The following is a 14,336-nucleotide window of genomic DNA, read 5'->3' as shown; positions in this document are numbered from 1 at the left end:
CCCCACTCCCCGCACCCTGCCTGCTCCCAAGGCCCAGCCATCCAGCCCCACTGCCTCAGCGCCCCACTCCCCGCACCCTGCCTGCTCCCAAGGCCATAGAGCCCCGTCCAACCACAGCACGGCACCCCAAGTCTGCAGTGTGGCCCATACCTACCTGCCCAGCCCCACGATCTGAGACATCAGTGCCTAAGGTCATAGCTAGCACTACCTGAGCACCTAGGCAGGCTAGACTCAACCCTGGTGGCTGTACACCCGCCACTATATCTCACACACAAAACGACTGTAAGGTTTTCATTCTTCTCATTTATTGGTAAGGAGACCGAAGCTCAGACAGGCTACGTAACTGGCTCAGATCACAGAGTAATTGTCAGGCGTGGTGGCACACACCTGTGACCTCAGCCAGAGAGGCTGAGCAGAAGGATCACCCTGAGTTCCAGGCCAGCCTGGGTCATACAAGCGAGTGCAAGGCCAGGCAGCACTATACAGCAAGACCCTGTCTCAAACAGGAACAAAAAAAGTACATAGTAGGGCTGGGATATAGTTCAGCAGCACAGGAGCCTGCCTGGCATGCCCAAGGTCCCGGGAGCAGTTCCCAGTACCAACAAAAGCAAAGGCACACAGTAAAAATAGCAGAGCCTGACGTCGGACCCTAGCACTCTGTCAATACTAATCTTCTCTAGGAAGGCTCTGCTGGAATCAGCTCACTGAAGAGGCCCTGGTGGCTCCAGGCGCCAGCACTCACCTGACAGGTTTCACAGCTCGGAGCTAAGGTCAATACACACCATAAAATGCATATACAAAAGTCCCCGGCAGGTGAGCCATGAACTTGGGGGTGCATGACAGACGACACACGGGGACACCAGGTCCTGCAGCGTGTGGAAAACATATAACCAAACACAGGCCGCCTGCCACCCAGGAGCCCACCAAGATGCACTGGGGGCGGGGGACCCCAAGTCGTTCAAACCCGATGGGAGCAGCAGGTGGCGCGAGGACAGCTGGCATAATGGGGTTGGAAGTGAGCGAGAAGGGGACACAGAAGTCGCCCCAGAAGCCGGCCTCACCCTCAGGCCGTAGTAGTGCAGGTGGACCCAAGGCTCTTCCGCGTGCTTCTTCTGCAGGAACTCGTAGGACTGCACGCGGCGCTGGCGGGCCTGCTCAGACTCTGGCCGCGAGAACCGCACCTGGGAGGGCAGTCACAACTCAGGCCAGGGCCTCGGCGGAATCACAGAACACATCGGGCCTCTGCCCTGCTCCTGCCTCTTCAGCTCCTGGCCCTGACCCCTCTGTGAACCTACAACACAAGCCAGGAGCAGCTTCTCCTGCCTGCCCTGCCTGGACGACAGAACCTCGAGGTGTGATGTACGCAAGCCAATCAGATGAGGGCCCTGCACCCCAGGACTCAGAGGGGCGCCTTCCAGGTCCCCCAGCAAGCTAGCGGCACCCTTAGTCCTTGGCATACGCAGACATGGGCTACACACACAGCTTCCTATGACTGTGGAAACATCTCTCCTGGATGCCCCCGGGGGACCCAGTCAGATGGGTGACCTCTCAGCACGAGAGGCACGGGTCTGCTGTTCATACGATGAGGAGCCGGGACCAGGGATGCTGTGTGCCTGTCACTGAGTAGCGAGTCCCTCCTGCTCAGCCCCGCCACCCCCTAGTCTCAGCCTGTGGTCACAGCTCACCGTGATCTGCTTCACATCCTCCTCTGCCTCGTCCTGAGAAGAGTCCCCAGCTGTAGAGAAGCAAGAGAGGGCTCGTGTGCTTTGCAGCCCCGCGGCTCCCAGCCCAAATCCCAGACGCAGCTGGCTGTACTAAGTCACAGGGCTCCACAGGAGGGGACATTTGGCAGTACATGCAGGCAGACAGTCTTGCCCTCAGGCACAGACATCCTGGCACCAGCGAGCAGGGCTTGGGTGCAGCTCAGGACCCTAAAATCTGACCTTTCCAATACTTGCTCTCACGATCCACTCACCCTCATTGGCTGCTTCCCTCTCACGGTGCTTGGCGTCAGCCTTATCCAGGTAGGAGAAGCTGGGCCTCAGCTGCAGAATGCCGTGCAAAGGCGTCAGGTGGAGCTCACCTGGCAGAGGAAGAAGGGCCTGAATCTGCCTCCAGGAACTGATCAGACATGCAGCTTGGCTCCAGGGAGTCACAGGCCCCTGAATATCCAGCCAGTGGTGACCACCCTAAGGCAGGCCCCAGCAGGGTGTCTGTACCACGGAAGGCTCTGAACAGCTCGCCACTGCTGGTGTAGGCCGTGTCCATGCTACCTAGCCCCACTGGATACCACAGGCGAGCAGCCACGGCAGGCGAGCAGCCACGGCAGGCGAGCAGCCAGGCCAGGCCAGGGGCCTGGACTCTGCCACCCAAAGCGGCAAAGTTTCCTAATACTCTCCACTGCTCAGAGACTAGACTCGAGCAGTGGCTCCAGCTCCCCCCAGGGCTGGCTCCAGACACCCCAGGCACCCACCCAGCATTTCGCCACGCCCTAATCACCCTCCCAGCTTTCTCCTCCCTCCCCCAGCTCTTATTAAATCCCTGCCCATCCCATTCAGAAGTCCCCGGCAGGGCCCGAGGGCTGGGAGTCCGGGTCTCTGACCAGGAGCAGGACTTTTCCTCCCCCAGTCCTGGTGGCAGGCATGTGGCTCTGGCCTCAGGGCACAGCTCTGAGTATTGCCCCCATGCTATCTGATGCTACTTTTTTCCCACTATTTTTGATTCTATTGTTCCCTAAGTGTTCAAATTAGTTTCATTTACTGCTTTACAGGCCTTATGATACTTAAGCACCTCACGCTTTTTATCAGCGGAGCTATGACTCAATGTCATACAACTCACCATTTAAAGCATATACTTCAGCATATTTTAACATTTTTTAACATATAATTCAAAAAATTATTTTAAATTTTACTTTATTTTTATGAGACAGGGTCTCACTATTCAGTTGAGGCTGGCCTTGAGCTGACTTTGTAGCCCAGGTTAATCTCGAACTCCAGACCCTCCTGCCTCGGCCTCCCTAGTGCTTCCGTGCCCAGCTATTTTAACACATTCATGAGGTGCGTTTGAGGGCACTTTCATCCTCCGCACAACCGGTCAGAACCCTCTTAGCTCTCCCCTCAATGTGGAAACCACCAACCCCCTTTCCACGTCATTTCACGGAGGAGCCTCGCCTATGTGGCAGGCAGGCCAGCACTTCCCTCCCCCGCACAGCCTAGACCACAGAAGGTGGACCCCTGGGGCTATTTCTGCTTTGGGGCTCCACTAATAACGACCCTACAGACATCGTGAAACGAGCTTTTAGGTGGACACATCTCCCTCTTTCTGAGTCCTCAGAACCATGTCTTCAAAGGTGACATGCTGCCACTTGCCCCGCACACGTTGTCTGTGTCCCAAGAGGAAAATGACCCTGTCAGAATCCCAAGCAGCAGCTCCTTCTCGTGCCCCAACAACTGTAACCCAGCCCCTACGCTCTGCCTCGAGCCTGCAGCGGCCCTGGGTTCCGCAAGGCAGAGATGAACTCTGGCCTGGAAAACTAGCAAGGCTATCGGGCCGCCCCGGCCCCGCCCCCACGCGCCCCACCTCCCCGCCCTTCTCCCCTGCGTGCCCCGCCCCCGGCCCCCCCCCCCCCGGCCCCCCCCCCCCCACCCTCCCCCCCCCCCCCCCCCCCCCCCCCCCCCTCCCCTGCGTGTCCTGCCCCTGGCCCCACCCCCACGCGCCCCACCTCCCCGGCCCCTCTCCCCGGCGTGCCCCGCCTCCCCGGCGTGCCCCAGACGCCCAGCACCCGGTACCTTGCCTGTAGAGCGCAGCTGCGTAGCGGGACGTGTTGCTGGTAGTCTGGGAAGAGCAGAAAGTCTGCTTGTCCATCAGCTTCCTGGGAGCACAAGGAGAACCCAGGTCAGGAGGAAGGAAGCCCAGGACCAGGCCCTGCGGGGCAATGTACTCCGGCCTGGACACAAAAACGTGCCAGCCAGCAATCAAGGCCACAAGCCTGCTTGCATCCACCTCAGGCAGGAGCACAGGGGCTGGCGTCCCTGCAGCCCGTCAGAGCCCAGCAGGAGGAGCAAGCTGAGGGAGCTGGGATGCGGCAAGCCACACTACGCAGAGCGAAGACACCCACGGGCCTGAGTCTCCGGAGCCTTCTGAAGACTCTGCTTGAGCACAGTCGTGTTGGGATCAGGACTCACGAGGAGTATGTGCTGGTCTCGTCTGCGCAAGCGCCATCCACGTTCAGTGCGATCTGCTCCCCTTTGCTGCGGCAGTAGTTGGGATTCAGGGTGTCGATGGCCATCTCGATCTCCACCTGGAGGCACCACGCACCCCCACCCGCGGAGGATCCTAAGGCCCAGGTCTCCAGGGACATCCTGGCCCCGGCCCCGCCCAGAAGCAAGACTAACACAAGTCTCTTCACAAGGACCCTGTGCTTCAGTTCACACCGTAGCCGCGAATCCACATTCCAACAGACAGAGCGGAGTACTTATTTTGGGGGTGGACATGCAGTTGTATCTGTCCACCCACTCCACTGCCAAAGACCTGAATAAGGTACCAAGATTTAAAGACTGGGAGCTCTCTCATGAACGTCCTTACCTCCAGTTTCACTTGAAAACTCAGCAAGTCCGGCAGTCCAGGACAGCCTCGCTACACGACCACAGGGCAGAGCTGTGGCCACCCCGCCCCTGGCACTAGATTCTCCTTACACCAATCCCTTGCCCCCGTCCTACCCTAGGACTCCAAGCTCCTGTAGGACCGTTTTCCCCTCATTCCAAGCCCTGTTCCCTGCCAGAGCTGCTCTTCGGGAAACCCTTCCTGCTGTGGGACTCCAAGGTCTCTGGCTCCAGCAGTTCTCCCTGCCCCCAAGGACAACCCACCTTCTGCTGCTTGGGCTTGATCTTGGCCGAGAGGTGCGCAATGTCGTCGTAGGTCATCGAAGCAGGACGCACAGGGTACTGGGGAGAAGCACAGTCATGAGTTTGCCCAGCCCAGCACCAAATGGAGCTGGTCGTACAGGTACCAGCCAAGAATATCCATAAGCCATGGCCAACTCCAAGGCACAGAGCCTGCGCCTGCAAGTCTACTTCCCTGTGGCTCCCCATCTCAGCTGCAGTTTTATACACATTGGGTCCTCTCAGCCTCCCCCAAGAGGGTGTTCTGAAGGCGTGTCTACAATGTCAGGGTGTTGCTGTAACTCTGAGGGACAGGGCCAAGCAGCAGGAGCTCGAACAACCCAGAGCTGAGGGGCGGGAGCCAACAGGAGGGCGCTCAGGCCTGCAGTCTGCACACAGGCCTTGAGGAGACACAAGGAATGAGGCCACCAAGCACTCACGGCTGCACTACGACATGGAAAATTCATGACCCCATTCTCCCATCTTCTGTATGCTGCAAACTTTCCTAAGCATAGCACTGACCGGAGAGACAGCAAGAGGCAACAGTGACCTGCTCCTGGCCCTCCAGGCCACCTTCTTGTACAGCTTTGCTGGACACTTCCTCACGGACTCTCATGCACGATTAGACCACCCTAAAGCTCTGTCCGCCGCTGCCTGGTGCCGCCTCCACAGCAGCCTGGTGGAGGGAGCGCAGGCCCCGGGGGCAAGGGCTACCTTCCAGGCAGTGTCAGGCCAGCTAGCTCCAGCCAAGGAAGCCATCACTTCCTAAAAGCTGTCTCAATGCAGCAAGGACTCCTCCCTGCTTCCCGGCTGCAACCACGGGCGGCTCTGGGCAGGAACAGCCTGGCGGGGCTGGCAGTGCAGTACCAGGACTGCAGCTGCTGCAAGACCATGTGCCTTCATGCTGGGGCGGGCGGGCCAGAGATGTACAGAAATCAACTGTGGTGTTGGCTGCACAGCCCGCAGGCAGACTGAAATCGGGAGAGTTGCACAGTGCATGAGCGAGGTCTCAATAAAGCTGCTGGAAGAACACCACAGCCACCACGGAGGGTCACTGTCAGATTCAGTGAGCTCACCTAACAGCGCCTGCACACGGTGAGCTGCCACACACACCCCGCCCGGCAAGCAGACCCGCAGCTGTCAGCACCGAGGCTGGGTGACTGTCCCAGAGCTGCTCCAGAGGCCTCTCAACAGCAGGGCCAGGGTCAGTGCCGACATTACTTTAACGTGGACCCCATGAGACAGGCATGGGCCATCACCCATGCCAATGTGGAAGCTAAGGCCCGGGGCGATTACAGAGCTTCCCTGAGGGCTGCTGTGTCTCCCCAAGCCTGAGCGTAACCACAGCATGACTCTGCCTCCTGTGTGTGCCCATCTTGGAAAATGGTCATTAACCTGCCCGGACTTGAAGCAACTAGCTCATCTCCCCTGGAACCCAGAGCACCAAGTGCCCAGGTCTCCTTCCCCAGCTCCACCCCACGACCTTTCCCCTTTACCATCAAGTCCTGTGATTACCTGAAACAGATAGAGCTTCTCTGCCAGACTCTTGGCCAAGTACACGTCGATCTGGGAACAAGAGGAGGAGGCTCAGCCCGGACACGCGACACGGCTCTGCCCACTTGGCATGCAAACTATTCCAACTGCAGTGGGCACAGGGGCTCAGGGAGGTGGGGGATGAGGGGGCGGACAGACGGTCCTCTCATGGTAAAGACCGAGGGACTCGGCGCTCCAGACCACATCTACCCAGACCTCCTCCCATGGCTCCCAGGGGACCAGGGCAAGGTCATTCCAGCCAGTAAGAACCCTGCCCGGAGCCTGAGTAAATGCTGAGAGTCAGCCGGACAGGGCCACCTCCCCCTGGGTTCCTCTGTGCCTCCCACAGCCCTCTCCTAGATCGGCCTGGGGCCCTGGGCTAAGGCCCTTTGTGACCCACCTCTCTTCCTCACACCTACTCCCCCCTGCAGCCATTTTCCAGACCTTGCCAACTGTGCTCTCCCCAACCCCAGGGCCTTCCTGCACCTCAAATGCCCTTTGGCCTCTCCTGGGTGCTTCTGAACCCCGGGGCTCCCTCTGCACCATCCTGATCACCACCATTTGTACTGTAACTCCTACTCCAGCAGGGTTGCTGCCACTTAAAGGCATTTAAATAACTCAAATACAAACCCCGAGTCAGCAGCACCCCCAAACCTAACAGGCTCCTCTGGTCACAACTGAGGCCCTCCTCCCAGCCCCTGCCTTTTACACCAGAGCTGAGGCTCCAGGCACAAACTGGGAAGCCTGGGATTGGTGTGGTTACTTTTTCCTTTTTTATTTCTAAAGACCTAAGTGCTGGGTTGAAAGAATTCAGCCAGGTGTGTCTGTCTGTGAAAAACTTTCCCTTCTCCGGGCAGTTCTGGAAGCTCCACCCAGCTGCACCCCGAGCCTCTTTCCCTGCTGGTCCCAGCTCTGCGAGCTCTCCAGGGACAGGGACTTGGCCCGGTTCACTGTTGTGTCACAGCACCCCACAGAGCAGAAGAGCTGCTGCGTGGCTGAGCCTGGTAAGCCCAGGACGGGGCTGCCAACCCATCCATTCATTCAGTGGCCACCGAGGATCTATTCAGCGCTACATACTACAACTGGGCCTTGGAGGGTGAACAGACTCAGTCGAGCTCAGGGCTGGTCAGGGAGGGCCGCAGTGACAGGTGGTCTTGGGTTGCCCACGCAGGTCTCAGGGGTGGAGGGGCTGCCCACGCAGGTCTCAGGGGTGGAGGGGCTGCCCACACAGGTCTCAGAGGTGGTCCTGGGCTGCCCACACAGGTCTCGGGGGTGGAGGGGCTGCCCACACAGGTCTCGGGGGTGGAGGGGCTGCCCACACAGGTCTCGGGGCTGGAGGGGCTGCCCACGCAGGTCTCTGGGATGGAGGGGCTGCCCACACAGGTCTCGGAGGTGGTCCTAGGCTGCCCACACAGGTCTCGGGGGTGGAGGGGCTGCCCATGCAGGTCTCGGGGGTGGAGGGGCTGCCCACACAGGTCTTGGGGGAGGAGGGGCTGCCCATGCAGGTCTTGGGGGTGAAGGGGCTGCCCACACAGGTCTCGGGGGTGGAGGGGCTGCCCATGCAGGTCTCGGGGGTGGAGAGGCTGCCCACGGAGGTCTCAGGGGTGGAGGGGCTGCCCACACAGGTCTCGGGGGTGGCAACAGCAGGCTCCAGGCAAAGGGCACAGTAAAGACCAGGAGTCTCTGGGACAGACAGCACCAGGTCCCAGACGGCCTGGGGACGCGGCAGTTACCTCCTGTACGACTGGGTCATCCTCTTCATTGGCCATACTAGGGGAAGCCAGCTGCGCAGTCCTCACGCTCGATCTGCAAGGGAGACCGTCAGCAAGTCACTACCACTGTCAGGCCGCCTGTGCTGCCAGGCCCAGCACCGAGGGAGAAGCCCAGACAAACACACAGTCCTCTCTGCATGTCTGGTAGTGGAGGCTGCAGTGGACAGCCAAAAACATACCCTCTGGCACACATACCGAGGAGGAGGGAGAAGGGCAGGCATGACCAAGAACAGGTGGGCAGTGCCTCTAGGAGACAGGGCTCCTGACCTCTCATAAGTCATCAATAATCCTCAGCCAGGCCAGGGAAGGGAGGCCAGCGGGTCCCCAGCGACCAGGACAACACTCAAGGTGCCAGCCACAGGGAAGCTTGAAGAGCTAGATGCCACGGGGGAAGATGGCCCATGGCCTTCAGGGGCCTCTGCCCTGGTACCTGATTTTCAAGCTGACTTTAGCAGAAACTCTTCCATGTTGTTGGTCTAAAGCCTATTCTTGACCCTTTCTCTCCCATGGTAACGTAACCACTCCATGAAGCAGCATCAGTGTTCCGCTGTTCTGACTGTACAAGCCAGAAGCCAAGAACCGAACACTTGATGTGTTTATCCAGAGTCACAGAGCAAACAAGACAATACACTGAACTTCAAACCCAGCTCTAGGCATGGAAGAAGCATTTGATGAAGTCCAACACTCATCCATGAAAAAACCCTATAGACACACGAATAGATGGTCTTCATCTCAATCTGATAAAAGCCACCGAAGGCAAAGAACAGCCAGTGTCATACTAAGTGGAACAAAACCTGAATGCTCCACTCTGCAATCAGGACCGAGGCACAGGGGCCAGTGCCACCACTCCTGTTCAATTGTTCCAGAAACATTAGCCGCAACAATGAGACACGAAGAAGAAACAAAAGGAGTAAGGACAGGAAAGCGAAGTTAAATTATCATTATTGGGCCGGGGAGATGGCTCAGTGGAATAAGCGCTTCCCTAGCAAGCGCCAGGGTCTGAGTTCAATCCCGGGTTCCGCCAAAAAAAAAAATAATATAAATTATCATTATTTGTCATGACAAGATACTGTACATAGAAGACTCCCAAAACTACCAAAAGACTTGCAGACTTAATAACCAGATTCAGTAGCACAGATGGATGTAAGTCAACATTCAAAAATCAACAGCATTCCTGAACACAACAATAATGCAGAGAGGCAAATCAGAGAAACATCACACATCACAACAGCATCGAAGAAATGAAGTAATTAGGAATCAACAAAGGGAGTAAAAGATCTCTACATTGAAAATTACAGTACTCTGAAAAAGACTGAAGAGGATATTAGAAAAAGGAAATATATCCCTTGCTCATGAATAGAAAAAACATAATAAACTGTTACAGATTTAATGCAACCCCAGTCAAAATGCCAATGGCATACCTCATAGATCTGGAGAAAAAAATTCCTAAAATTGATTTGGAACCAGAAGAGACCTAGAATAGCAAAGGCAATCCTGGGCACCAAAGGCAAGGCAGGGGGCATCACAATCCCTAACTTGAAATTATACTACAAAACTTCCAAGACAAAACCGGCATGGTTTTAGCAAAAAAACAAAAAACAGACGGAGGATCTACAGAACTGATTAGAAGACGCAGAAACAACTCTAAGCACACTCAGCCACCTTATCTTTGTTTTGTTTTGTTTTGTTTTGTACTGGGAATCAAACTCAGGACCCTGGCCAGGCAGGCACTTAGGCCAGTGAGCTGCAACTCTGGCCAACCACCTATCTTTAACAAAGGAGCCAAACACCTTCACTACAAGAAAGACAACCTCTTCAATAAAGGGTGCGAGAGCTGGGCATGGTGGCACATGCCGTGGTCCCAGTACTCAGGAGGCTGAGGCAGGGTGACTGTTGAGTTTGAGCCCAGCCCAGGCCACAAAGTGAACTCAAGGCCAGCCTGAGCTGCAGAATGAGACAAAAATAAATAAATAATGCTGGAAAAACTGGTTTTCCAGACCAAAGACTAAAACTATACCCATATCTATCACCATGTGCTAAAGTCAAAATGGATCAAAGATCTAAATATTAAAACAGAGGGGCTGGTGAGATGGCTCAGTGGTCTAAAGCACCTACTTAGAACAAGCTTAGCAAAAAAGCACAGGGACCATGGTTCAATCCCCAGCACCACATGCCAGCCAGCCCCGCCCCCTGGTGGGCTGAGCTGGCCACACACACACACACACACACACACACACACACATAAATAAATAAATAAAATTAAAAAAAATATTAAAACAGAAACACTATATCTGCAGTTCGAGAGAACAGGTAGAACACTTGAAGACACAGGTATAGGCAAAGATTTCATGACCAATAACTACATGGGAAAACTACAAAAAATCCACAACTATTAAAAAGCTTTTGCTCAACAAAAGAAATCACCGACAGAGTGAAAAGACAACACACAGAGTGGGAAAAATTTTTAGCCACTTGCTCCTCAGACTAAGGACTAATACCTAGAACACACAAAGAACTGAAAAAAATTAGATATACCAAATTTAAAGACCAAATCCAAAAATGGGCCTGTGAGATGAATACACACTTCTCAAAAGAAGAAATATAAACAGCAAAAAAATACATGACAAAATGTTTCACAGAACTGGTCATTTGAGAAATGCAAATTAAAATGCTGAGATTCCATCTCCAGAAGGAATGGCAATTACTAAGAAATCAACCAGTAACAAATGTATAGAAATATGGATATGAAACAAAAGCCTAATGTCAGGGTCAGAGAGATGGCTCAGTAGAATAAGCACTTCCCTGGCAAGTGCAAGGGCCTGAGTTCAATTCCCAGTTCACAAGCATTATGGTAAACTTAGTGTCAGGCAAATGGTAGAAGTCGACAGAAAGTAGTTTGTGTTCTATGCACATTCCTTAGCCTGCCTTTAGCCCTCAGTAAATGTGAGATGCTCCTGAGGCTCTGGGCTCACTTGGAGAGAGACGAATCTCGGTGAGACCTCTGGCCCTCTATGTATCGGGTCTTCACCAACTCATAACAATAACATACAGCAAAATGCTGGAGAGACCCTTCTCCACTGGTGGTGAGAGTGTAGACTGGGGCAACCACTGTGGAACCCAGCTAGTCACCTCCTGGGTATCGTCCCAGAAGAACTGAAAACATCCTAACAGCAATATATGTGCACGCATGTGTACAGCAGCACAACCTGGCATAGCTAAAGCTTAACAACCCAAATGTCCATCACCTAAGGAATAGATAAAAAAAGACGTGGTATTTTTATACAATGGTATACTACTCACCTATAAAGAAAGACTCAAGGCTTTTACAGGCAAACAGAAACCACATTCGTAAAGTGAAATAACTCAGACACACATGTGTAAATGTCACATTGTGAGAAACCAAAAGGGTCAATGAGACCAAAATATGTAATAGGTGGCACACACCTGCAATCCCAGCACTCGGGAAGCTGAGGCAAGAGGATCGTTGAGAGTTCAAGACCAGCCTGAGCTACAAAGTGAGCTCAGGCCAGCCTGAAGTGCATAGCCAGGAAGGGAGGGGGAACTCAGGCAACAGGAAGCATTCCTGCAAGAACCAGTGGCGAAGGAAGCATTCCTGCAAGAACCAGTGGCGAAGCCTGCTGGCCCCTGTGGGGGACAGCAGTTCTGCACCTGAGACTGCTCAGGGCAAAACCAAGGTGTGTCCTCAGTGCTGTCTTCTCCCACACCAGCAAACCCTGTCCCTTTACCTTCCACGGCGAGCCATGCACCAGCCTGGCCATGCACTAGCCAGCTCCAACTCAGGCCTAGGTCACTGCGACAGCTGGTCTCTGCTTCTGTCCTTCCCTGGCAGTCACCACCTGAGCCCACAGCCAGTGGCTCCTTGGTACTGAGGCAGACCTACCACCCTGCGCAAGGCTCCGTGCGTAGCCCAGGGCCAGCCCCTAGGGTCCCAAGAGCCTCCCAGCCTGCACCCCTGTGCCCCAGACCTCCTCTCTCCTCCCAACCAGCCTCTGGGCTCCCTGCTCACCTCTTTCAGAATGTCCCCCACCCTGAACCATCCCTGTCCCATCTACTCAGAACCACAAACGGCCCCACTCCCTTCTCTGCTTTGGTTTTCTCCAGGGCACAGTTTATGCCCTCTGTGCCACCAGGCTGCTAGCTGCACGCAGGTCCCTTGTGGTGTCCCCAGTGCCTGGCACACAAGCCTGCGGTATGCACTTCTCTGAATCAGTGCACCTCGAGGAAGATGGGGGGGCATCCCGCAGTGCCTGATGAGGCTGGGTGACCGCCAGGGCTCTCAAGTGGACAGTGCACCTGCGGGGGGGGGGGGGGGGGAAACGGGAGCAGGGGAGGGGGGGCGGCGGGCAGCACACAGGCCGTGGGCTGCCGAGTTCCAAGACCTGCGCATGCCAGCACCTACGCTCCCTGCAGCTGGCTCTGTACCAACTGACTGGGGACTCTAGGTAAGAGGAACACAGACCACTGCACTACGCAGTGGCCGATCCCTCCAGCTGCTGCTTGGCCCTGCTTGCAGGCCTCTGCTACAGGACAGGCCTAGCCAGGGACAGGAGGAGAGCCTCTCAAGCCTTCTCACAGGGCTGCAGCTCCCCGCCCTGGCGACCACAGCTGACAGGATGCCTCCCCCAGCCTCTCAGACATGATCCTACTTGGTGGCTTTCCCAGTTTTCAGACTAAGGTCCACAGGAAGCAACAGATAAATGGCCCAGAACACACACAACTATGCAACTGAAACAAGGCCCGGCACACCCATTAGTGTCTCCAGTACGTGTGAAGCAACGACCTTTTCTACCCTCCTTCCCTCCAAATAACAATGTCCGCTGGGTGCACACCTGTGATCCAGGCACTTGGGAGGCTGAGTAGGGGAGTCACAAGCTCAGACCTGGCCCAGACTTTGGCATCTTGGAGCCTACCTGAAAAATTAAAGAAAATAAATCGAAAAAGGCCCGGGGACACAGCTCAGTGCCAAAGCCTGGGGTGGGTGCTCGTGACAGCCTCCCTAGGTTCATTTTACACCCCACAGATAAATCTTGACCTACCAAATAAAAAAAAGAAAACTCAATATATAAATCTTGACCTGCAACTCTGAAAAAAAAAAAAAAAAAAAATTCCAGCCCTCTTTCCGCCTTCAATGCTCCCAGCAGCTGCCAGTCTCATTTGCAGGGCCTCCAACCAGCCAAGCCTCCACCCACCTCCCGACCTCTGTTAATCGTCTACTTCCCCTGAGCTCTTTTGAGTTTGCTATCTGAACAGGAGTCTTGAGTTCTCCTGCAGGATGTCCCTGAACTCACTATGTCGTCCAGGCTGGTGATCCTCCTGCCTCAGCCGCTTCCGTGCTGGGCCGCCACGCACTTTTCAGAAGCTATACCACCCCGCCAAGGACGGATAGCTCCCCGCTACACACACCCTTCTTTAAAACCCTATTCCGAATTCCTACCAAACATTGCTACAACTCCTTGATTTCTTTAGTAGGTGCCCCAGAACCTGGAACTTCCTGGCCTATTTGCTCACACGCTGGCTGTCTTCTGCAGGAGAAGGTAAACTCCCCGAAGGACCCAACACTCGCGTTCCCTCGTGGGATACTAACACTTCAAGTCCTTGTGGGATCGCTACTTTCTCCTAAAAGCCCACCGCTGTCTCGTCTGCACCCGAGCAGCGCCTGGTGCAGGCAGAAGCCCGGCCCAACGCGGCGCAACCCCGCTCGGCTCACGCTCAGTCTTCGCCTTGGCCTGCCAGCGCACGCGGAGCGCCCGAATGCAGAAGCGAGGGAGCAGGTTCGGGACGGCCGCGGCCAGGGCGCGGAGCCCAGCGCGGACCCTCATCCCTATTCTTAGCCAGCGCGCCGCACGCCGCTCAGCAGAAGCCGGCGTGGTGCAGCGGGCCGGACGCGGGCGGGACGCGGCGCCGCCGCCGCGCAGGTTCAAGCCCCGCGTCCGCCGCGAGCGCTCCCCGGGCGTCCGCCCCCCTTTTCATCCCCACCGCCGGAACGAGAGCCGGGGCCGCGGACGGCGGCGGCGCGAGGGGGACCGTGTGGCCCGGCGTGGCGACACGTTTTCTTCCGACGCGGAAGGTGGCGCAGGAAGCCCGGCGCGCCCACGACGGCGCGGGCGCCGAGACGCCCTCCTCGCGGCCC

General features: G+C 55.9%; 1 protein-coding gene across 4 annotated transcripts in view; it reads right to left on the bottom strand.

Annotated features, from left to right (window-relative positions):
* Positions 1–13,116, bottom strand: part of Polr3e (RNA polymerase III subunit E) — a 26,648-nt gene extending 13,532 nt beyond the window's left edge. For 2 of the 4 annotated variants that reach the window (XM_023713619.1, XM_004622877.2), the window contains exons 1-9: positions 13,036–13,116; positions 8,147–8,231; positions 6,396–6,446; positions 4,866–4,943; positions 4,185–4,300; positions 3,789–3,871; positions 1,976–2,083; positions 1,686–1,735; positions 1,062–1,181 (exon numbers count right to left, since the gene is read on the bottom strand). In XM_023713619.1, coding sequence (XP_023569387.1) covers positions 1,062–1,181; positions 1,686–1,735; positions 1,976–2,083; positions 3,789–3,871; positions 4,185–4,300; positions 4,866–4,943; positions 6,396–6,446; positions 8,147–8,182 — 642 coding nt within the window. In that variant the 5' untranslated portion in view covers positions 8,183–8,231; positions 13,036–13,116. Of the gene's footprint in view, positions 1–1,061; positions 1,182–1,685; positions 1,736–1,975; positions 2,084–3,788; positions 3,872–4,117; positions 4,301–4,865; positions 4,944–6,395; positions 6,447–8,146; positions 8,232–13,035 lie in introns of those variants that run through there. The other 2 variants (XM_023713672.1, XM_023713775.1) reach the window with 2 other exon arrangements.
* Between the last annotated feature and the right edge of the window lie 1,220 nt (positions 13,117–14,336).

The sequence above is a fragment of the Octodon degus genome, unplaced genomic scaffold (genome assembly GCF_000260255.1).
Source record: "Octodon degus isolate 3935 unplaced genomic scaffold, OctDeg1.0 scaffold00001, whole genome shotgun sequence".
Taxonomy (NCBI): Eukaryota; Metazoa; Chordata; class Mammalia; order Rodentia; family Octodontidae; genus Octodon; species Octodon degus.
Note: the sequence above shows the minus strand (reverse complement) of the source record. Positions and strands in the feature narration are given on the sequence as shown.